This window comes from Rattus rattus, chromosome 4 (genome assembly GCF_011064425.1).
Source record: "Rattus rattus isolate New Zealand chromosome 4, Rrattus_CSIRO_v1, whole genome shotgun sequence".
Classification (NCBI taxonomy): Eukaryota; Metazoa; Chordata; class Mammalia; order Rodentia; family Muridae; genus Rattus; species Rattus rattus.
Window position 1 is genome coordinate 1,976,198 of NC_046157.1, and position 23,759 is coordinate 1,999,956.

General features: G+C 40.8%; 1 protein-coding gene across 1 annotated transcript in view; it reads left to right on the forward strand.

Annotated features, from left to right (window-relative positions):
- LOC116897750 (sperm-associated antigen 6) overlaps positions 1-23,759 on the forward strand; it is a 62,144-nt gene that overhangs the window by 19,635 nt on the left and 18,750 nt on the right. Inside the window, exons 3-7 of the mRNA XM_032899184.1 lie at positions 6,915-7,098; positions 12,368-12,573; positions 13,988-14,161; positions 15,059-15,211; positions 18,020-18,211. Of these exons, the coding sequence (XP_032755075.1) occupies positions 6,915-7,098; positions 12,368-12,573; positions 13,988-14,161; positions 15,059-15,211; positions 18,020-18,211 (909 nt within the window). The remainder of the gene's footprint in view (positions 1-6,914; positions 7,099-12,367; positions 12,574-13,987; positions 14,162-15,058; positions 15,212-18,019; positions 18,212-23,759) is intronic.

Genomic DNA, 23,759 nt, shown 5'->3' on the forward strand with positions numbered 1-23,759 from the left:
TTTTTGCTTTTTCTAGGGTGTAGCTTGCCTCCTTGTTTTGGTGCTTTAACATTTATTATCCTTTGTAGGGCTGGATTTGTAGAAAGATATTGTGTAAATTTGGTTTTGTCATGGAATATCTTGGTTTCTCCATCTATGTTAATTGAGAGTTTTTGCTGGATACAGTAACCTGGGCTGGCATTTGTGTTCTCTTTGTGTCTGTATGACATCTGTCCAGGATCTGGCTTTCATAGTCTCTGGTAAGAAGTCTGGTGTAATTCTGATAGGTCTTCTTTTCTATGTTATTTGATCTTTTCCCCTTACTGCTTTTAATATTCTTTCTTTGTTTTGTGCATTTGGTGTTTTGACTATTTTGTGATGGGAGGAGTTTCTTTTCTGGTCCAATCTATTTGGAGTTCTGTAGGCTTCTTGTATGTTTATGGGCATCTCTTTCTTTAGGTTAGGGAAGTTTTCTTCTATGATTTTATTGAAGATATTTACTTGTCCTTTGAGTTGGGAGTCTTCACTCCTTCTATACCTATTATCCTTTGGTTTGATCATTGTGTCCTGGATTTCCTGTATGTTTTGGCTAGTATTTTTTTCCATTTTCCATTATCTTTAACCGTTGTGTCGATGATTTCTATGGAATCTTCTGCTCCTGAGATTCTCTCTTCTATCTCCTGCATTCTGTTGGTGATTCTTGTATCTACAGCTCCTTGTCTCTTCCTTTGGTTTTCTATATCCAGGTTTGTCTTCCTTTGTGATTTCTTTATTGCTTCTATTTCCATTTTCAATTCCTTCACCTGTTTGACTGTGTTTTCCTGTAATTCTTTCAGGGATTTTTGTGTGGTTTGTCTTCCTTTGTGATTTCTTTATTGCTTCTATTTCCATTTTCAATTCCTTCACCTGTTTGACTGTGTTTTCCTGTAATTCTTTCAGGGATTTTTGTGTTTCCTCTCTAAGGGCTTCTACCTGTTTACTTGTGTTTCCCTGCATTTCTCTATGGAGGTTCTTTATGTCTTTCTTAAAGTCCTCCATCATCATGATTGAATGTGCTTTTTTTTTGTGCTTTTAAATCTAGATCTTGCTTTTCTGGTATGTTTGGATATTCAGTGTTTGCTTTGGTGGGAGAATTGGGCTCCTATGATGCCATGTAGTCTTGGTTTCTGTTGCTTGGGTTCCTGTGCTTGCCTCTCGCCATCAGGTGTTACCTTGTTCTGCTATTTCTGACAGTGGCTAGACTGTACTATAGGCCTGTGTGTCAGGAGTGCTGTGGACCTATTTTCCTGTTCTCTTTCAGCCAGTAATGGGAACAGAGTGTTCTGCTTTCAGGCGTGTAGTCGTTCATGTCCACTGGCTTTCAGCTGTTCCTGTGGGCGTGTTTCCTGAATCCATTAGGCAGGTCCCTTGGAGCAGAAAAGTTGGTCTTACCTCTGGTCTCGGTCCTGAAGTCGCTCCTCGGGGTTCTGTTTCAGCTCTCCATGAGGGCAGCAATCAGAACGGCCTGCCCCTACTTCTGGGTTCCTGTGTGGAGGGGACCCTGATGGCGCTGAGTGTTTTTCTCTAGAGTCAGAAATGTGGGCAGAGAGTAGTCTTCTCTAGTTTCCCAGGCATGTCTGCCCTTCTCAAGGTCTAGCTCTCCCTCCCACGGGATTTGGGTGCAGGGAGCTGTTTCACCGGGTCCTTTCAGATCTGGGCACAGTCTGGACCGCAGGGCTCCTGCAGCTAGACTCCCCCTACCTTTCTGTTCCCAGAAGCCCTATACAGTTTCTTTTTTTGGCCAGGTATGTGGGCAAAGGTGGGCAGAAGTGGCAACCTCTTCTGCCCTGAGGTCTCAGGATTGCCCACACATCTGGGCGATGAGCTCTTTTTCCCATGGGGTTTGGGAGCAGGGAGCTGTGGGTCAGGATCAGCGAGGTTTGAGTTGGAATTTTGATGGGGATTGCATTGAATCTGTAGATTGCTTTGGGCAAAAAGGCCATTTTTACTGTATTGATCCTGCCAATCCATGAGCATGGGAGATCTCTCCATCTTCTGAGATTTTCTTCAAATTCTTTCTTCAGAGATTTGAAGTTCTTGTCATACATAACCATTGCTTTGTTAGAGTTACACCCAGGTATTTTATATTATTTGTGACTATTGTGAAGGGTGTTATTTCCCTAATTTCTTTCTCATCCTGTTTATCCTTTGAGTAGAGGAAGGCTCCTGATTTGTTTGAGTTAATTTTATACCCAGCCAGTTTGCTGAAGTCATTTATAAGGCTTAGTAGTTCTCTGGTGGAACTTTTGTGGACATTTAAGTATACTATCATATCAACTGCAAATAGTGATATTTTGACTTCTTCCCTTCCAATTTGTATGCCTTTGACCTCCTTTTGTTATCTGTTTGCTCTGGCTAGGACTTCAAGTACTATATTGGATAAGTAGGGAGAGAGTGGTCAGTCTTGTCTAGTCCCCGATTTTAGTGGGATTGCTTCAAGTTTCTCTCCATTTAGTTTAATGTTGGCTACTGGTTTGCTGTATATGTCTTTTGCTATGTTTAGATATGGGCCTTGAATTCCTGATCTTTCCAAGACTTTTATCATGAAGGGGTGTTGAATTTTGTCAAATGCTTTCTCATCATCTAATGAGATGATCATGTGCTTTTTCTCTTTGAGTTTGTTTACATAGTCGAATATGTTGTTGGATTTCTTTATATTGAACCATTCCTGCATCCCTAGGATGAAGTCTACTAGATCCTTTTTTTTTTCTTCGGAGCTGGGGACCGAACCCAGGGCCTTGCGCTTGCTAGGTAAGTGCTCTACCACTGAGCTAAATCCCCAACCCCTGTCTACTAGATCCTGATGGATGATTGTTTTGATGTGTTCTTGGATTTGGTTTGCAAGAATTTTATTGAATATTTTTTCATCGAAATTTATAAGGGAAATCAAAGTTCTCTTTCTTTTTTTTTGTGTCTTTGTGTGGTTTAGGTATAAGCGTAATTGTGGATTCATAGAAGGTATTGGGTATTGTTCCTTCTGTTTCTATTTTGTGGAATAGTTTGGATAGTATTGGTATGAGGTTTTCTATGAAGGTCTGATAGAATTCTGCACTAAATACATCTGGTCCTGGGTATTTTTTGGGAGACTTTTAATAATTGCTTCTATATCTTTAGGAATTATGGGGTTGTCTATATGGTTTATCTGATCCTGATTATCTTTGGTACCTGGTATATGTCTAGAAAATTTTTCATTTCGTCCAGTTTTCCAGTTTTGTTGAATATAGGCTTTTGTCATTGTATGATTTTTTGAATTTCCTGAGATTCTCTCATGTCTCCATCTTCATTTCTGATTTCTGTTAATTTGGATATTCTCTCCGTGTCCTCTGGTTAGTCTGGCTAAGGGTTTATCTCCCTTGTTGATTTTCTCAAAGAACTAATTCCTCATTTTGTTGATTCTTTGTATAGTCCATTTTGTTTCTACTTAGTTGATTTCAGCCCTGAGTTTGATTATTTCCTGCCATGTACTTCTCTTGCGTGTATTTGCTTTTTTGTGTTCTAGAACTTTTAGGTGTGCTCTCAACCTGCTAATGTATGTTCTTTCCAGTTTCGTTTTGGAGGCACTCAGAACTATGAGTTTTCCTCCTTGTACTGCTTTCATTGTCTCCCATTACATAAGATGTATTGTGCCTTCATTTTACTAAATTTTAAAAAGTCTTTAATTTTTTTTCTTTCTACCTTGACCAAGTTATCATTGAGTAGAACATTGTTCAACTTCCATATGTACATGGACTTTCTGTTGTTTTTGTTGTTATTGAAGACCAGACTTAGTTCATGGTGATCTGATAGGATGCATATGATTATTTCAATCTTCTTGTGTCTGTTAAGGCCTGTTTTGTGACTGATCATATGACCAGTTTTGGAAAAGGTACCATGAGGTTTTGAGAAGAAGGTCTATTCTTTTGTTTTAGGATGAAATGTTCTATAGCTATCTGTTAAGTCCATTTGGTTCAAAACTTCTGTTAGTTTCTCTATGTCTCTGTTTAGTTTATATTTCTATGATGAGAGTGGGGTGTTGAAATCGTCCACTATTATTTTATGTGTTGCAATGTATGCTTTGAGCTTTAGTAAGGTTTCTTTTATGAATGTAGGTGCCCATGCATTTGGAGCATAGATATTCAGGATTGAGGGTTCATCTTGATGGATTTTTCCTTGGATGAATATGAAGTGTCCTTCCTTATCTTTTTTGATATCTTTCTGTTGGTCAAAAATCAATTTTATTCAATATTAGAATGGCTACTCCAGCTTGTTTCTTCTGATCATTTGCTTGGAAAATTATTTTCCAGACTTTTACCTTGAGATAGTATCTGTCTTTGTCTCTGAGGTGTGTTTCCTGTATGCAGCAAAATGCTGGGTCTTCTTTATGTATCCAGTCTGTTAGTCTATGTCTTTTTATTGGGGCATTGAGTCCATTGATGTTAATATATATTAAGGAATTGTGATTGTCGTTTCTTGATATTTTTGTTGTTAGAGGTGGAATTATGTTTGTATGACTCTCTTCTTTTGGTTTCGTTACAAGGAGATTACTTTCTTACTTTTTCTAGGGTGTAGTTTTTTTTTCTTGTGTTGGAGCTTTCCATTTATTATCCTTTGTAGGGCTGGATTTGTGGAAAGATATTGTGTAAATTTGGTTTTGTCATGGAATATCTTGGTTTCTCCATCTATGTTAATTGAGAGTTTTGCTGGATATAGTAGCCTTGGCTGGCATTTGTGTTCTCCTAGGGTCTGTATGACATCTGTTCAGGATCTTCTGGCTTTCATAGTCTCTGGTGAGAAGTCTGGTGTAATTCTGATAGGGCTTCCTTTCTATGTTATTTGACCTTTCCCCCTTACTGCTTTTAATATTTTTTCTTTGTTTTGTGCATTTGGTGTTTTGACTATTTTGTGATGGGAGGAGTTTCTTTTCTGGTCCAATTTATTTGGACTTCTGTAGGCTTCTTGTATATTTATAGGCATCTCTTTCTTTAGTTTAGGGAAGTTTTCTCCTATAATTTTGTTGAAGATATTGACTACCTCTTTTAGTTGGATATTTTCACTCTCCTCTATATCCATTATCCTTAGGTTTGATCTTGTCATTGTGTCCTGGATTTCCTGGATGTTTTGGCTTAGCAGCTTTTTGCGTTTTACATTGTCTTTGACAGTTATGTTGATGTTTTCTATGGTATCTTCTGCCTCTGAGATTCTCTCTTCTCTCTTTTGTATTCAGTTGGTGATGCTTGTGTTTATGACCTTTCCTAGGTTTTCTATCTCCAGGGTTGTCTCCCTTTGTGCTATTTACACTTTTTAGATTCTGGGTGGTTTTGTTCTATTCCTTAACCTGTTTGGTTGTGTTTTCCTGTTTTTTGTGTTTCCTCTTAAATGCTTCTACTTGTTTACCTGTGTTGTCCTGTTTTTCTTTAAGGGAGTCCTTAAAAAAGAACTTAAAAAAGTCCTTCTTAAAGTCCTCTATCATCATTATGAGATGTAATTTTAAGTCCAAATCTTGCTTTTCCTGTATGTTAGAATATCCAGTATTTGTTTTGGTGCGAGAACTTAGCTCTGATGATGCCAAGTAAGCTTGGTTTCTGTTGCTTAGGTTTCTAAGCTTTCCTTTTGTCATCTGGTTGTCTCTGGTGTTAGCTGGTTTTGCTGTCTTTGACAGTGGCTTGGCTCTCCTGCAAGCCTGTTTGTCAGCACTCCTGGAAACGGTCTTTCTCCCTTCAGGATCTGGGTACAGAAAGCTGTGTCACAGGGTCTGCTCTGGGTGCATGCAGAAAATGGAAGGGTTCTGTCCTAGACTGCTCCTGGGTTTGTGTGTCCTGAGGGCTCTAAGCAGATCCCTCAGAGTAGAAATGATAGTCTCAAGTGTATCAGCACTCCTGGCAACTGGCTTTCAACTCTGGGTGCAGGCAGAAACCGGATGGGTCCTGCCCCTGACTGCTCCTAGGTCCCTGTGCCCAGAGGGCACAGAGAGCACTAGGCAGGTTCCTTTTGGGCCAGGAATGTGAGCAGATGTTGTTGTCTACTCTCAGTTCTCAGGATTGTCTGTACTTCTGAGAATGCAGCTCTCTCCCACAGGATATTTGGGTACAGGGCACTATGGGGCTGGTTCAGCTTTGGGTGCAGGCAGAAACTGGAAGCATCATGCCCTGACTGCTCCTAAGTTCCTGTTTCCAGAGGGCATTATGCAGGTTCCTCTTGGGCCAGGAATGTCAGCAGAAGTAGTCTCCTCTGAGTTCTCAGAATTGTCTGCACTTCTGAGAGTCCAGCTTTTTCCCCCATGGGATTTTGGTATAGAGAGCTGTGGGACTGGTTCAATTCTGGGGGCAGTCAGAAACCAGAAGTGTCCTGTCCCCAGAAAACACATTTCTAAAAGGGTCGATTAACTTGTATTCTACTGTTTAGCTTACCTAGAGAAATTTAAAATTTATGACTATTTTACCTTATGTGGTGGCTGCTAAGAACATCTTGAAACCTGGTTGTTATTTCTGGTTAACTCGGAATACTCAGAACATGAGTTGAGATCATGAGCATCTTGCCCTCTTAGAGACTGAAGCCAAATAATGGAAATGAGTTAACTGATAGTACAGTGACATATTTGAAAAGTTTAAGTGTTCCCATGAGTTAAACAACACCTTTCAAAATCAAGAACTCTCACCACTTTCAACATTATGGAAAGCATTATGTTTATATTTGATTTTTACAATTTCTAAATGCATACTTAAGTGTAAGATATTTGAACATGTAAATTTAAACATACCTTATTGTCAGTTTTCCAGAGAGGAGCAATGGGGGATTTTCAAAGTATCAGAGTGATTTCTCAGGCTAAGTTTTTATCTTTTTGTATTCCAGATCCATTGAGCTGTCTTTAAAGTAATTTAAAAGCTGCTTTTGGTTTCTTCTTTTCTTTTCCCTGTTAGCGTTTCTACAAAAAGGCAGCTGCCTTTGTGCTGAGAGCAGTTGGTAAACACTCTCCTCAGCTGGCCCAGGCCATAGTTGACTGTGGAGCTCTGGATACACTGGTGATATGCTTGGAGGATTTTGACCCTGGAGTCAAGGAGGCTGCAGCCTGGGCACTTGGATATATTGCAAGACACAATACAGGTAACTGGGAATATTTGGAAACAAGGAAACTCTAGGGTTCGGACATTATTCTGTTTTAATAAACAGTAGATTGAGTTTCAGGGTGATTGTATATGTGGTAAGAATCACATTTGAATGATAGTCAGCTACTCTCAGTGGGATTGGTTCTTTGGTAGTCAGTAATAATGTTTGTACTTACAGTACTGGCACACTGGAAGCAGAAGCAGAAAGATTACAAACTCAGGGCCAAACTGAATTAAACCAACCAAAATAAGTATCCCAAATTAGCCAGTCAAATAAAAATATTTTTGAAATTTGTTTGTTAATGAAATTAACATGGATTGTCACCCCATGAAAATACATTGAGTCTTTGTTATAAGTTATGTTTTAAATGATAAAATTACATACTGTAGCAAACATTTATTAATAATATATGTACGTTTTCACATGGATATAAGTTATAAAGAACTACATGTTTGTATTACAGTTAGTAGAATTGGTATGCCTTTTCAAATTTCCGGATTTTTTCCATTGTGTTTATGTATAAAAGAGTAGCTACTGTGTACTGAATAATTATGTGCCTGGCTCTGCACCTGCATTTCAGCTAGCTTGTTCAATTGCTTGTCTCCCTACTAAACAGTGTAACTTAGAGAGGATGCCTGAGGTTATGTGGATGGTAGCACCAGAATTTGGGTTTAATTCTGATGTCCAAGATTGCGTTAATTACTCGATCATATAATTCCACTATGTGCTCCTGACAATACTGTTGACAACCCAGAAACATAGCAATACCATGAGAGACAGGAAAGAAATAGAACATAATAAAATTGAGTTGAGAAAGAATATTATTGTCATGTTTAAAATTAATGTATTTAAAAATTAATGAAAGCTTTAAAATTAATGTATTAAAATTCATTACATAGCATGTAGAGTTTGGTGTCTAAATAGATTCATTTACTGCCCATTGAGAAAATAGGCATATGGTAATGATATGCAACAATAGACTTCATTCACACACACACACACACACACACACACACACACACACACACACACACACAGAGCATTTTGGCTTACCCACCTTGCCTCCTCCAACCCCTATTGCTCCCATTATCCGTTTCCCTTCCCTAACTAGTCCTCTGTCTTCATTGGGATTACTGTGGCTATGATGAAGCCCACGACCAGAGCAGCTTGGGGACGAAAGGGCTTATTTAGCTTCCACATTACAGTTCATCATCAAAGGAAGTCAGGGCAGGAAATCAAACCTGTCAAGAGCCTTAAGGCAGGACCTGATGCAGAGGTCATGGAGGGACACTGCTTGCTTCTTTCTCCCCATGGCTTGCTGAGCCTGCTTTCTTATAGAACTCAGAATCGCTAGTCCAGGGATGGCACCACCACCAAGTGATTCTTTCCCATTAATCACTAATAAAATGCCCTACAGGCTTATCTGCAGCCTGATCTTATGGAGATCTTTCCTTAACATCTTCCTCCCAGATGACTTTAGATTGTGTCAAGTTGACATAAACCTGTGTAGCATATTCACCTTATACTTTATTTTATTTACCCAATAGGTTTCACTGGGATTCAGAACTTCATATGACTGCCCAGTGTTGTGCCATTTCTATCCCCCCTCATCCTTCTCCATGTCCTCTGATGTTCTCACTCTCACTTCCTCTCAGACTCATAGCCTCTTTTATAACTATTGTTTATGTATGTATGATATCTATATATCTACATATGTCTTCTACTGAGTCCAGTTGGTGTTTCCTGGGTGTGCATATGTTTAGGGCTGACTAATTAGGATTGGGAACTTATCCTGAAAATAACTGGTTTTCCTTCCTTCACAGACATCAGACAGTCTATAAGTTTTAGGGTTAGTCTATAACATCTAGGGTTGGGGCCTTGTGAACCTGTCCTCTGTCCCTGTTGGCATGTTAACTTTTGTGGCCTTTGCAGGTCTCACTGAGAGTTCATGGGTGCAGTACCCTCTCCTATTCACAAGATACTGTCTTGTAGCAGTCATCTGCTCCTCAGGTTCTTAAAATCTTTTCCCTGTCCACCTGTCATGTTCCTTAAGCCAAAGTTCTAAGAGCTGTGTTATAGATGTGCCATATGGGGCTGGCTACTCCATGGTCACATACTCCCTGCATTATCACCAGTTGTGGATCCAACAGTCTCAGTTCAACTTCAAAAAGAAGCTTCATTGATGAGGACTGCATGCTGCACTGATCCATGTGTATAAAGATAAACATGTATAAAACAAATGGACACTACATTAATTTAGAATATTGTAATAGAAGGCTCTCATTTGGGGTCTATCTCTATTCTTGGGGTTCTTGGCTAGATTTTCAGAACTAGACATTATGTTCCCAATGTCCTACCTTCATGTATCTTTCCTTACTCTTTTAAACCATATGTATTCCTGAAAACATAAATATGCCATTCTCAGTCTATATAACATTATTTGTAGGTATGTTTTGAGATATGACCATTTGGTATTGGACAAGCAATTGGTTGTTCCTCCCTTGGAAAGAGCATTTCTTCTAATCCTAGCATTTCTTAGTTGCCCGTAGTTCTTTGTGTAGGGTTGAGTCCTCATGAGCTTTCCCCTATCCAGTTTAGCATGCCTATTGCTATCTTTCTTTAGACTTGGAAACTCTATGATTTTTGTTAAGGATATTTTCTGTGTTTTTGACCTGGGTGTCTTCTTCCTCTATATCCATCATTTGTAGATTTGGCCTTTTCATAGCATCCCAGGTTTCCTCGGTGTTTTGTGTCTAAATTTTTAAAGATTTAACATTCTCTTTGACCAACATATCCATTTCTTCTATCTTGTCTTCATGCCTGACTTTACTTTGTTTAGTCTGTTGGTGAGGTTTTCCTCTAAGCTTTTCATTTGACTTTTGAACTTTTATTTTTGTGTTTTATTTCAGCATGTCTTGACTTTGGTAGTGCTATTACTTTGTTAAATTCTATTTCTGTATTTTGAATTATTCATATTATTTAATTAAAATTTTTGTGTTTACATAGTCTTCATTGAAGCCTTTATTTATATCCTCTTTAGGGTTCTTGAACAGATTCATAACTGCTATTTTGAAGCTTTTGTTTTGTGCTTCAGCTAAAGTCCTTTTTATCAAGGACTGTTACAATAGGGATTCTGGTTTTTGGAGATGGCGTATTATCTTAGTTGTCCATGTTTGTGTTTTTGAGATCTAGGCCCTTGGTGTTGCAATGTTTGTTCTTTGTGTTAATAGCTGGTCTCACCCGTGTTGTGTGTGTGTTGAGATCTGTAGTTAGATTACGGCAGTCTGGTAGATTGTGGATTAGAGAAGTGATGTTTGGCTTTCACTCTTGGGGCCACACTGGGTTTTGAGGGTTCAGACTCAAGGCAAGTCCCAGATCATTACAATGGGTGAGGTGACTTCTGTACTAGTAGATGAGAGAAAGGGACTGCCTGGAGGTGTCTTAAGTAGAGTTCAGGCTCTGGCTCCATGGAAATCAGCATTGGCAGAAATATGGGCTGGGACTTCTTGCCTACCTCCCTTCTTCCTGTTTGGATTTGGTCTGGCTGGAATTGTACAGGTCTTGTGTATATAGACTGTCATAATTGCTGTGAGCCATATGTATAGCTACCCTGCTATATAAAGGATAAGATGTGTGGGAGAAACATAAAGAGAAATAGTTGTTTTGCAGAAGATGATGGATGTTTTTGCTGATGGCTTATTTATTTATTTTTGCTGGGGATGGAGTCCAGAGCCTCAGTCATGCTTGGCAAGTACCCTGCACTGAACTTCATCTCCAGCCTTAACTGTATTTTCAGAGTTGTAATTTGCTCTTAGAAACCATGTATGAGATTGAAAGCCCCTGAGTAGGATTCTATTTTCATGACACAAATATTAGGCCTATTATATTCTAGTACACACATATTAAAAAGATATTAATTTTATGTCGAATGGAATTTTTTGTTTAATTTAACATTTTTAGTATTTTTTTGAGAATTTCATAGATGAGACTGTATTTTTATCATTTCCATTCCTTCTGTATCTCCTACTACATACTCAAAATTCCTTTCAAATTAATGACCTTTTTTCAATTATTATTATTTGTGTGCATGTTCACGCATGCACACACACACACGCACGCATGCATGTGCACACACACGCACGTGCACACACACACACGCACGCGCACACACGCACGCACTCACACAAAACATTGATTTGCTATGTTAGTAGAACAAGATATGATTCAGTGATTGCTCATCACACAAACATGAAAATCTGAGTGTGATCCGCAGTGTGCACATAAAATCCGTGCATGGCCATGTACAACTTGTAGTATGAACTCTGGCTCTTACCATCTTCCTGCCCCATCTCCAGTGATTTTTGCCTGAGCCCTAGGTGTAGGAGTTGTATGGTGGATATATCATTTGGGGCTGGGTACCTTACAGTTGGTCAGTTATTCTCTGATTTTGATCAGTCATGGATTTTTGTAAATGTTTCCTCTGCTGAGTACAAGAACAAGTACTTAGAATCCAGTAAGAGATTGCATTGATTTAGGGAAATGGCAGGTCTGGGGTCTATAACTCTCTAGCTGTGGTAGTTGTTTAGGCTTACAGTTCCATCCATGAATTCCATCCTATTGATCAGACCTTAAATTCAATTAGATAGCTGTTAGTCACCCACAAGAGTACACCACTCTTGTACTACCCAGGCTGTCTGTTGGCCGCTCACTATTGTGGCTCTCAAGCTTTACAGCTAGCAGCACCGTTGTTTGCTGTTTTAGTTTGACTGCTTGCATGGCATCTTCTGATATGAGATCTAATCCTCAGGGATAAGACTTTCAGGTCAATTTGGACTCAGTTCTTTTAAGCTCAGTGTTTGAACTGTGTGGTATGAGTTTCTTTTTGAGACGGGGTCTCCTGTATGCTAGGCTAGCCTCAAACTTACTATGTTCTGAGTCTGGCCCCGAACTCCTGATCTTGCCTTAGCTTTTAAAGAGGCACTTGCCACCATACCCAGTGGTCAATAATTAGCAGAGATTGTGAATATTATATTAATTATACAAGTCATGCTTGGAATTCTTTTTTTGTTTCCCTCAAGTGTATGTGGTGGGTGAGAGAGAAGCAGTGACCACCCACTCGATCCCCTGTCTTTAAATGTGGTTGTCAATAGAGTAAAATACACCCTCATCCTTTGTACTTCCTGTATTTGTCTATGTGAAAACTGGCTGGCATCAGTTGCCCACATGCACTCACACACTCACTCACTCACTTTTCTTGGCCCGACAGAATTATCTCAAGCTGTGGTGGATGCAGGAGCAATTCCTCTTTTGGTTCTGTGTATCCAGGAGCCAGAAATTGCTTTGAAAAGGATTGCTGCCTCGGCCCTCAGCGATATCTCAAAGCACTCCCCAGAGTTAGCGCAGACGGTGGTGGATGCCGGAGCCATTGCTCACTTAGCCCAGATGATCCTCAACCCTGATGCCAAACTGAAGGTAATGATGACAAGCCAGCGCCTTCACAGTCTAAGAAAATGAAAACATGTACAGGTTAGCATTACGTAGTAGAAAGAAAAACATGCAAATATATTAATTATGCAGTTGGTCTTCTAATATGTGAAAATAATGCTATAAGGTTTAGGCAATAACAATTAAGATACGACTGGGAAAACTGTGTTTTGTTTGCTGCTGCTATAAGGAAAACACCATGACCAAAGCAGCTTGGTGGGGAAGATGTGGGAGGGTCCATATCACTAAGGGAAGCCAAGGCTAGAACCTGGAGGCAGGAACTCCTGGCTTTCTTCTTCTTCTTCTTCTTCTTCTTCTTCTTCTTCTTCTTCTTCTTCTTCTTCTTCTTCTTCTTCTTCTTCTTCTTCTTCTTCTTCTTCTTCTTCTTCTTCTTCTTCTTTTCTTCTTCTTCTTCTTCCTCTTCTTCTCTTCTTCTTCTTCTTCTTCTTCTTCTTCTTCCTTCTTCTTCTTCTTCTTCTTCTTCTTCTTCTTCTTCTTCTTCTTCTTCTTCTTCTTCTTCTTCTTCTTCTTCTTCTTCTTCTTCTTCTCCTCCTCCTCCTCCTCCTCCTCCTCCTCCTTCTTCCTCTTCTTCTTCTAACAACATCAATTAGCAGCAAAGACTCTGCATCACAGATATCCATACACCAATCCAATCTGTTCAATTTTCATTTGATGTTCCCTCTTTCCAGGTGACTGTAGGGCTGTCAACCTGACAGCTAAAGTTAACTATGACATTCCATTTTTGTCAACTTTGACATATAATCACATCACTTAAAACTAACCTTTTCTCTTGTTTGTCCCCAAGATCTAACATCAATGTCATAATATAAAGTATACTACAGTTTCAAAAGTCCCATAGTATTCATCAACTCCAATACTTTAAAACCCCACTGTCTCTTAAAAAATCCAGACCTCTTAACTCCAGGGCTCTGTTGAAATATGGGAAAATACTTTTCTTTTTCCAAGACGAAAAAACCAGGGTACATTAGATGAAAGCAAAAGCAAGCTCAGCGGGTGCGTCAGTGTTTGACTTCTGGGGCCCACTCTGATCTTCTGGTCTCCAAGGTACCTCTCCAAATCTGCTATCTGTAACACACACAGCTTGTCTGGTAGGCTCAGGCGAGCTTCGCTGCACACCTGCCCCTGTCCTTTATAACTCCAATATGGTGGTGTTGTCCTTGTATTGAGGCTGTACTCTTCACCAGTGGCCTCTACTGGTCTCCCTGCAGGGAGACTGAAGACCTGCTACACAGCGCCCAGCCTCAGCTGCTCTCCATAATTCTCCCATGCCTTCAAAACCATCACTGCCTGGGGATATTATAAATCTTGTAAAACTATGTCTGAATTATGAGGTGGGCTGTTGGATTCCTTATAACTTTTTCATTTTCTTTCTGCTTGACAGCGCCAGGTACTCTCAGCTCTCAGTCAGATTGCGAAACACTCTGTGGACCTGGCAGAGATGGTCGTTGAAGCAGAAATTTTCCCTGTTGTACTAACCTGCCTGAAGGACAAAGATGAATATGTGAAGAAAAATGCTTGCACCTTAATTAGAGAGATTGCAAAACATACGCCTGAGGTAAAACAAAAACAAAAACAAACAAACAAACAAAACCCAACCAATCAAATGAAAAACCAACTGAGAAGTAAACTTCAAGATGCAAGTCTATTTTATTTTAGTGACTAGCACTCCTGGCCCTGAGTGCTGTACCCCGGTCCTAAGTGGGACCGACCAGAATGTAGCTCTACATTGCTAAATATTCTGTAGGGCACAAAATTCCTTTCAGTTGAGAACTATCGCATTGTAATAATTTAGTTGGAGTTTAAAATACTATTTCTAATCACTTATAGCTTTCCATTTCTAGCTGTAGTGGACCTCTGTCATCCTCAACATTTTATATCAGCTAGGAGCAATGAAGTGATATGTTCCACTTCTGGACTGGTTCAGACCACAAAGATCTCCTGTCCCAAGGTCAAGACTGTTGATTTTCTGTGAAGAATCCCCTGCGCCTGCCCCCACAAAGCAAGACTGTGTTCTATCCTTTTTCTGTGCATGCTTTGCTTAACCAGGTTTAATTTTAGTGCACACTAGTCTCTGTGTTATCTTTATTTGTATGGATTGTTTTGGTAATTGAAGTATACTTAACTTGCCAGCAAACAGGCAAGTGGGTTAGACTACTGCAGTGTCTGAGCTTCCCATGATTAATATAAGCTGAATAAGTAGCTCTAGGTGAAGGGTTTTAACATGACATATAACAGGGGCAAGGCTTTTTTCCATTGATAAGGAGAAAGTTGAACTACAGAATAAAGTTCTTCACAGTGAGTCCCCTCATGTCTCTTTAGAAAGGACAACAGTTTCTATAAGTCATATTTCAATTTTTATCGGTTGTGTTTTTTTCAATCCTAAAGAAAGTGGAGTCAAGCTGTATTTAAAGAGCATCTCAAGTTGTCTGGGCTCTTGTTCTGTTTCCCTCAGCTCTCCCAGCTGATTGTTAATGCCGGAGGTGTGGCTGCCGTGATTGACTGCATCGGATCCAGCAAAGGGAACATACGGCTCCCTGGCATCATGATGCTGGGCTATGTGGCTGCTCATTCTGAGAACCTGGCCATGGCGGTGATCATCTCCAAGGTGTGCTCACTCACACTTAGTTATGCAGCAGGCTAACCTAGGGTGGAACTGTAAGTTGAATGGGAGGGGCGGAAACCAAAATCGCCCCGTGATTCCAGTTGCTCTGCTGTTGAGTCAGTGCTTGCCACTGTTTCCTTAAGTGACCTTTAGAAAGCTGAGGTCACAGAAGTGTTTGACTTAGTATCTTGTTCCAATAATTATCACCACCTTAAAGTATCACCGTTATCTGGAACTTATCTGCTAAGTGTATGTGTATATTAAAGGGTTAATCTGCATATTTACAAATATGCCAAGCACATCGTGGTCAATGGCACACGCCTTTAATTCTTGTACTTGGGAGCTGGGAGCTCATGAGTCCGTAGTCAGCTGTGTTTTCATAGTAGACCCTGCCTCAAGAACCAAAGCCAAGGGGCTGGGGACTTAGCTCAGTGGTAGAGCGCTTACCTAGGAAGCGCAAGGCCCTGGGTTCGGTCCCCAGCTCCGAAAAAAAAACCAAAAAAAAAAAAAAAAAAAAAAAAAAAAAAAAGAACCAAAGCCAAACTGAACGAGATAGACAAGAACCTACTATAAATGGCTTGACCGTTAGTCATTTTGTCTGTTCTCAGTGGTCTCTATGCTCCTCCCCTTCCCGGCACCTGAATATGGAGACAGCTCTCGCAAACAGCTTCCTTCCTTGGCTACAGGCTGTAAGCCTGGACACACAGCAGACAGCAGGATTGGGCTCTTATTTCATTGCTCTGGGTGTTATTTATTTTTTTATTTTGGTTTATATCAATCTATAACTGTATAAACTCACTGTGTAGAGCAGTGCGAGACATAGTAGATGCTCATAAAACATGCAGAAATATCGATGTCTTGATGAGTGCTCCAGAGGCTGTGTGCCCACAACCCAGCGCAGGTGATCTGCTGTTGGCTAAACAGGAAGAGGTGAGCCTACTTCTACTAATCAGGATGAAGGGCGGCCTCGGAGTGTTATCTTCCATGTGTCCTACAACGATGCTCTCTGTTCTTTTATCCTGCTATTTTTTGTTCCTCTGTTATTGCAGACCATGACAGTGACTAGAGCACTGGTGTCCGTTTAGATGAGTAGCCGTAAGGCTATGACTAGGGCTTTTGCTCTTTAGCTATCTTGTGGGAAGAACAATGCAAGTGTAGGAATCCAGGCATCCAGGCATCCAGCTCAAGTAGCAGGGAGGCCTGACCCTCCATAGTGAAGGGAGCTGACAGTCCTGCCTGTGGTTTTTCCAGTTTCCTGGAGATCAAAGTGGTGGCAGGAGTTTGAGATAAAGCACAGAGCAATAGTACTCTCTCCTCCTCTTAGTGATAATGCCTTAACACTAAAACAAACAAACCAGTTAATTTTTGAGATTATAATATAATTTTCTCCACTGTACAGTAATTTTCCAATATGAAATTGTCAGCTCTGAAAAGATACACATACAAATAAAACTATACCAGCTGGGCAGATTGCATCCATGTATTTAGAAACACACACACATACATGTGCACACTCAACATTAATTTTTATCAATTATAGTAAAGCTAAGAACACTATTATGATAGATTAAAATCACAATAATATGAGCAACTGGAATATATCCTGCAATTTCTTTCTTTAAGTCATACATGTTTATTAGTTTTGGTCAACCTAAGTCCAGTTTTGCTCATCCTAACATGATTGAATGCTTATGTAGGAATGAAGCCTTTTTTACACTAGTAGCATATGCTTACATTTTTATCTTAAGCATTAATGCTAACTAAATAGTAAAAATATAACCAACTTAAACACCGTAAACACGTCACAGTTTGTGTCCCTAAGGAAAACAAATAAAATTCTTATTCCTGACTCTTGGTAAGCATATTGTTTCTAATTTGAGGCTGTAATAATTACCTTAAGTTTAATACCAAAAAAATCCTCTTAGTGTCAAAAGGCCATGATACCAGGTAAAGGTTAAAATGATTAGGCATACTTGCTCCCCTCCATCTTACTGGTTCTAATTCGATTTCCTGAAAAGATCTACCACAGTGTCTCATCTGTTCTTTTCCTGTGTCCATCCTATCTTCAGAGTGATGTAACGCTCTAAAGAGCCCACGCCCGTAGCTGTAACAACACTGAGGGAGAGGAGTGAGTGAGTGAGTGAGTGTGTGTGTGCATGTGTGTGTGTGCATGTGTGTGTGTGCATGTGTGTGTATGTGTGTGTGCATATGTGTGTGCATGTGTGTATGTGTGCATGTGTGTGTGTATGTGTGTGTGCATGTGTGTGTGCATGTGTGTGTGCATGTGTGTGTGTGTATGTGTGTGTGCATATGTGTGTGCATGTGTGTGTATGTGTATGTGTGTGTGCATGTGTGTGTGCGTATGTGTGTGTGCGTGTGTGTGTGTGTGTGATATTGAGGAAGATTGAACCCACAGTTGCACGTACCCTAGGCAAGAGCTCAATCTTCAGTCCCTGCTTATCTTTTTGAATAAGGGGATATGAAGGTTTTGTGATCTTAGGACAATTTTCATTGGTCACAGTAGCACTTGGTTTTACCTGGTGTGTGGCATCTGTTGTTCTTTTGAATGTCCCTCAATCTGAATGTCCCTCAATCTGGGCAGTAAATGTTAATAGAGATACCAAGGTACTCAAGTTAGCTTGTTACAGGTAATTAGTACAATTTGGTTCTAGTTAGTTTGTTATCCTAAATGGCAGGCCCTTTTAGGGGATGAAAGCCAAAGTGAGTGCTCTTGATGTCTGAGAGACAGGGAAGAGTCATTAATTCTACTCTATGTTTATATATAACATCTATTTTTTGGGTCCTTGGCAGGGTGTACCCCAGTTGTCAATCTGCCTGTCAGAGGAACCAGAAGATCATATTAAGGCTGCTGCTGCCTGGGCCCTGGGGCAGCTGGGAAGACACACTCCAGAGCATGCCAGGGCTGTAGCTGTCACAAACACTCTGCCAGTTCTCCTGTCTTTGTACATGTCAGCAGAGAGCTCCGAGGACCTGCAGCTGAAGGTGAGTGCAGTCTTCATGTGTGGGGGATTAGTTAGACATGGCTAGATTTTAAAAAATGTGACTTAACGTCTTTTTTTTTTTTTTTTAATTAACTTGAGTATTTCTTATATACATTCCGAGTGTTATTCCCTTTCCCGGTTTCCGGGCAAACATCCCCCTCCCCCCTCCCCTTCCTTATGGGTGTTCCCCTCCCCACCCTCCCCCCCATTGCCGCCCTCCCCCCGACAGTCTAGTTCACTGGGGTTTCAGTCTTAGCAGGACCCAGGGCTTCCCCTTCCACTGGTGCTCTTACTAGGATATTCATTGCTACCTATGAGGTCAGAGTCCAGGGTCAGTCCATGTATAGTCTTTAGGTAGTGGCTTAGTCCCTGGAAGCTCTGGTTGCTTGGCATTGTTGTACATATGGGGTCTCAAGCCCCTTCAAGCTCTTCCAGTTCTTTCTCTGATTCCTTCAACGGGGGTCCCGTTCTCAGTTCAGTGGTTTGCTGCTGGCATTCGCCTCTGTATTTGCTGTATTCTGGCTGTGTCTCTCAGGATCGATCTACATCCGGCTCCTGTCGGTCTGCACTTCTTTGCTTCATCCATCTTGTCTAATTGGGTGGCTGTATATGTATGGGCCACATGTGGGGCAGGCTCTGAATGGGTGTTCCTTCAGTCTCTGTTTTAATCTTTGCCTCTCTCTTCCCTGCCAAGGGTATTCTTGTTCCCCTTTTAAAGAAGGAGTGAAGCATTCACATTTTGATCATCCGTCTTGAGTTTCATTTGTTCTAGGCATCTAGGGTAATTCAAGCATTTGGGCTAATAGCCACTTATCAATGAGTGCATACCATGTATGTCTTTCTGTGATTAGGTTACCTCACTCAGGATGATATTTTCCAGTTCCAACCATTTGCCTACGAATTTCATAAAGTCGTTGTTTTTGATAGCTGAGTAATATTCTATTGTGTAGATGTACCACATTTTCTGTATCCATTCCTCTGTTGAAGGGCCTTAACGTCTTTTTAAACAAATATTTTGTTTATTTACATTTCAAATGTTGTTCCCCTTCCTGGTCTCCCCTCCACAAAGCCTCATGCTATCCTCCTCACCCCTCCAGGCTCCCCCTTCTCTGGGGCAGCAAGCCTCCACGAGATCAAGCACCTCTCTACCCACTGATGCCAGATAAGGCAGCCCTCTGCTACATATGTAGCAGGAGCCATGGACCAACTCTTTGGATGACGGTTTAGTCCCTGGGAACTTTGAGTGGTCTGATCAGTTGATATTGTTCTTCCTATGGGGTTGCAATCCTGTAACTTTAATTTCTCAAGTCCTATTTTTCATGATGGTTCTTAAATGCTTTAACCTTCCTTGTAACCCACCACCCACAAGAAGTAGCTTGAAAGAAAGGATACAGGGTAGGGGGAAGTGGGCCTGTTTAGAAAGGTTCTTTGGAGCAATCCTATCTGTGTTGTCTGGAAATCAGCAGTTCAGTTCACAGGTCAGCAGGCAGAGGCAGCTCAATCCACTCACAAACACCTCAGAGATACACCAGCACTCCAGTTTGGTAGAGTTGGGTTAGCCACAGAGGCGAACCTAGCAGAGACAGCCAGGCCTCAGCCTCAGCACGAGTCATCAGGAGGGACCAACAGGGACAGCAGGAGAAGTTCTCAGCTGTGCCTCTCTCAGAGAAGCAAAGATCAGTGAAGACTTGAGACCCACAAGCGTTACATAGATAGCTGTACCAACTACCAAGCCCTGTCTCCCTCACTCAATGGAGTCCTGTTTATACCCTCCAAACATGACAAGTCTTCCATGTGCCTCACCTCAGCAAGTGCATCCAGTCAGCCCTAGTTCAGGGAAGCAGCTACAAGCTGCAGCACACCACCAGAAATTGTTTGGTGCCTTTCTCTCTCCCCGACAAATGCAGCTCAACTATGCAGTGCAAGGTGGGCCAATATGTGCGTGCCATTAGCAAAGAACCTTTCACCATCACATGCCCCTTTCATGTGCTTGCTTTAGCAGAACATCTTCTCTCCTGTGTCTCCTTCAGCAAAACCTTTCTTCATGAGTCCGCCTTAGCCTTTCACACCTGTGTCCACTTTAACAAAGTTTTCCTTCACATATTTGCCCCAGCAAAACAACATTCGACCTACTTTCCAAAGAACTCTTTAATTTCCACTTCACAATCCCTTTCTGCTCTTTCAGTCCTTACCCTGATTCTTCCATTGGGGTCTCTGGGCTCAGTTCAGTGGTTGGTTGTGAGTGTCTGCATGTGTCTTAGTTATGCTCTGGCAGAACCTCTCAGGGACAGCTATACCAGGCTCCTGTCTGCAAACACTTTTTGGTATTAGCAATAGTGTTGGGGTTTGGTGTCTGTGGATAGGATGGATGAAAAGGTGGGGTGGTTTTCAGATGGCCTTTCCCTCAGTCTCTGCCCCATTTTTTGTCCCTACATTTTGTTTAGACAGGAACAGTTCTGGGTTAAACATGTTGAAATGGACAGGTGGACCCATCACTCCACTGGGGGCCATGTCTATCAGTTAATATCATCCCCACTGGGTCCTGGGAGTCTCTAGCATCCCTGGCATCTGGGACTTTCTAGTGGTCTCCCACCCCCCACGGATACATATTTCTATTCATTCTCTTGGCCCTCTGGCTTCTTTATGTCTCTTCCCATACCTGATCATGCCCCTCCATTTTCCCTCCCCCTCACCTTCCCCACCCAGTTCTCTCCATCTCTCTGACTCCTGTAATTATTTTGTTTCCCCTTCTAAGTAAAATTGAGGCACCCAAACTTTGACTTTCCTTCTTGTTAAGCTTCATCTGGTCTATGAGTTGTATTGTTGGTATTCTGAGCTTATGGGCTTATTCATTTATCAGTGATTACACACCATGTATATCGTTTAGGGTTTGGGTTACCTCATTCAGGATGATATTTTCTAGTTCCATCCATTTGTCTGTAAAATTTGTGAAGTCATCCTTTTTTAAAAATGATTTTTATTGGATATTTTTATTTACATTTCAATGTTATTTTCTTTCCCAGTTTCCCAGCCATAAGCCCTCTATCCCATCCCCCTCCCTTTCTTCTATAAGGGTGTTCCCCCTCGCCAAACATTCCTCCTTTCTGCCCCTCAATAATCCCCTGCACTGGGGGTCCAGCCTTGGCAGGACCAAGGTCTTCTTCTCCCGTTGGTGCCCAACAAAGCTATTCTCTGCTACATATGCAGCTGGAGCTCTGGGTCTGCTCCTTCAATCCTTTCTCTAATTCCTCCAACAGGGACCCCATTCTTAGTTCAATGGTTTGCTGCTAGCGTTCTCCTCTGTATTTGACATGCTCTGGCTGAGTATCTCGGGAGACAGTTAGACTCCTATCAGCATGCACGTCTTGACTTCATCAATATTATCTAGTTTTGGTGGCTGTATATATATGGACTGTATAACAGGCAAGGTGGGCTCTAAATGGCCATTTGTTCAGTCTCTGCTTCAAGTTTTGTCTCCATATCCCCTCCTATGAATGTTTTTGTTCCCCCTTTTAAGAAGGGCTGAAGTATCCACATTTTGGTTGTCCTTCTTCTTGAGTTTCTTGTGGTTGATAGATTGTATCTTGGGTAATTTGAGCTTTTGGGCTAATATCTACTTATCAGTGAGTGCACACCATGCATGTTTTCTTGTGATTGGGTTACCTCACTCAGGATATTTTCTAGTTCCTTCTATTTGCCTATGAATTTTGAAGTCATTGTTTTTGATAGCTGAGTAGTACTCCATTGTGTAGATGTACCACATTTTCTGTGTCTATTCCTCTGTTGAAGGACATCTGGGTTCTTTCCAGCTTCTGGTTATTATAAATAAGGATGATATGAACATAGTGGAGCATGTGTCCTTGTCGTATGTTGGAGCATCATGTGGGTATATGCCCAAGAGAGGTATAGCTGGGTCCTCAGGCTGTTCAATGTCCAATTTTCTGAGGAACCTCCAGACTGATTTCCAGAGTGGTTGTACCAGTTTGCAATCCCAACAACAATGGAGGAGTGTTCCTCTTTCTCCACATCCTCACCAGCATTTGCTGTCATCTGAGTTTTTGATCTTAGCCATTCTCACTGGTATGAGGTGGAATCTCAGGGTTGTTTTGTTTGCATTTCCCTGATGACTAAGGATGTTGAACACTTCTTGATGTACTTCTCATCCATTTGCTATTCCTCAGCTGAGAATTCTTTGTTTAGCCCTGTACCCCATTTTTAATAGGGTTACTTGGCTCTTTGGAGTCTAACTTCTTGAGTTCCTTTTTATATTTTGGATATTAGCACTCTATCAGATGTAGATTGGTAAAGATCTTTTCCCAATTTGTTGGTTGCTGTTTTGTCCTAATGACAGCGTCCTTTGCCTTACAGAAGCCTTGCAATTTTATGAGGTCCCATTTATCGATTCTTGATCTTAGAGCATAAGCCATTGTTGTTCTGTTCTGGAAATTTTCCTCAGTGCCCATGTGTTCAAGGCTCTGTCATGCTTTTTCTTCTATTAGTATATCTGGTTTTATGTGGAGGTCCTTGATCCACTTGGACTTAAGCTTTGTACAGGGTGATAAGCATGGATTGATCTGCATTCTTCTACATGTTGACCTCCAGTTGAACCAGCACCATTTGTTGAAAATGCTATCTTTCTTCCATTGGATGGTTTTAGCTCCTTTGTCAAAGATCAAGTTACCATAGGTCTGTGGGTTCATTTTTGACTCTTCAATTCTATTCTATTGATCTACCTTGCCCGTCTCTGTACCAATACCATACCTTTTTTTTTTTTTTTTTACACTATTGCTCTGTAATACTGCTTGAGGTCAGGGATGGTGATTCCCAGAGAAGTTCTTTTATTGTTGAGGATAGTTTTCGATATCCTGGATTTTTTGTTAATCCAAATGAATTTACAAATTGTTCTGTCTAACTCTCTGAAGAATTGAGTTGGAATTTTGATGGGGGATTGCATCGAATCTGTAAATTGCTTTTGGCAAAATGGCCATTTTTACTATATTAGTCCTGCCAATCCATGAGCATGGGAGGTCTTTCCATCTTCTGAGATCTTCAATTTTTTTCTCTAGAGACTTGAACTTCTTGTTCATACAGATCTTTCACTTGCTTTGTTGGAGTCACACTGAGGTATTTTATGTTATTCGTGATTATTGTGAAGGGTGTCATTTCCCTAATTTTTCTTAGCCTGTTTATCCTTTGAGTAGAGGAAGGCTACTGATTTGTTTGAGTTAATTTCATACCCAGCCAGTTTGCTGAAGTTGTTTATCAGGTGTAGGAGTTTTCTGGTAGAATTTTTGGGTGGCTCATGTATACTATCATGTCATCCACAAATAGTTATATCTTGACATTTTCCTTTTCAATTTGTGTCCCTTTGACCTTGTTTTGTTGTCTAATTGCTCTGGCTGGAAGTTTGAGTACTATATTGAATAAATAGGGAGAGATTGGGCAGCTTTGTCTTGTGCCTGATTTTAGTGAAATTGCTTCACATTTCTCTCTATTTAACTTGATGTTGGCTGTTGGTTTGCTGTATTTTGCTTCTATTATGTTTTGGT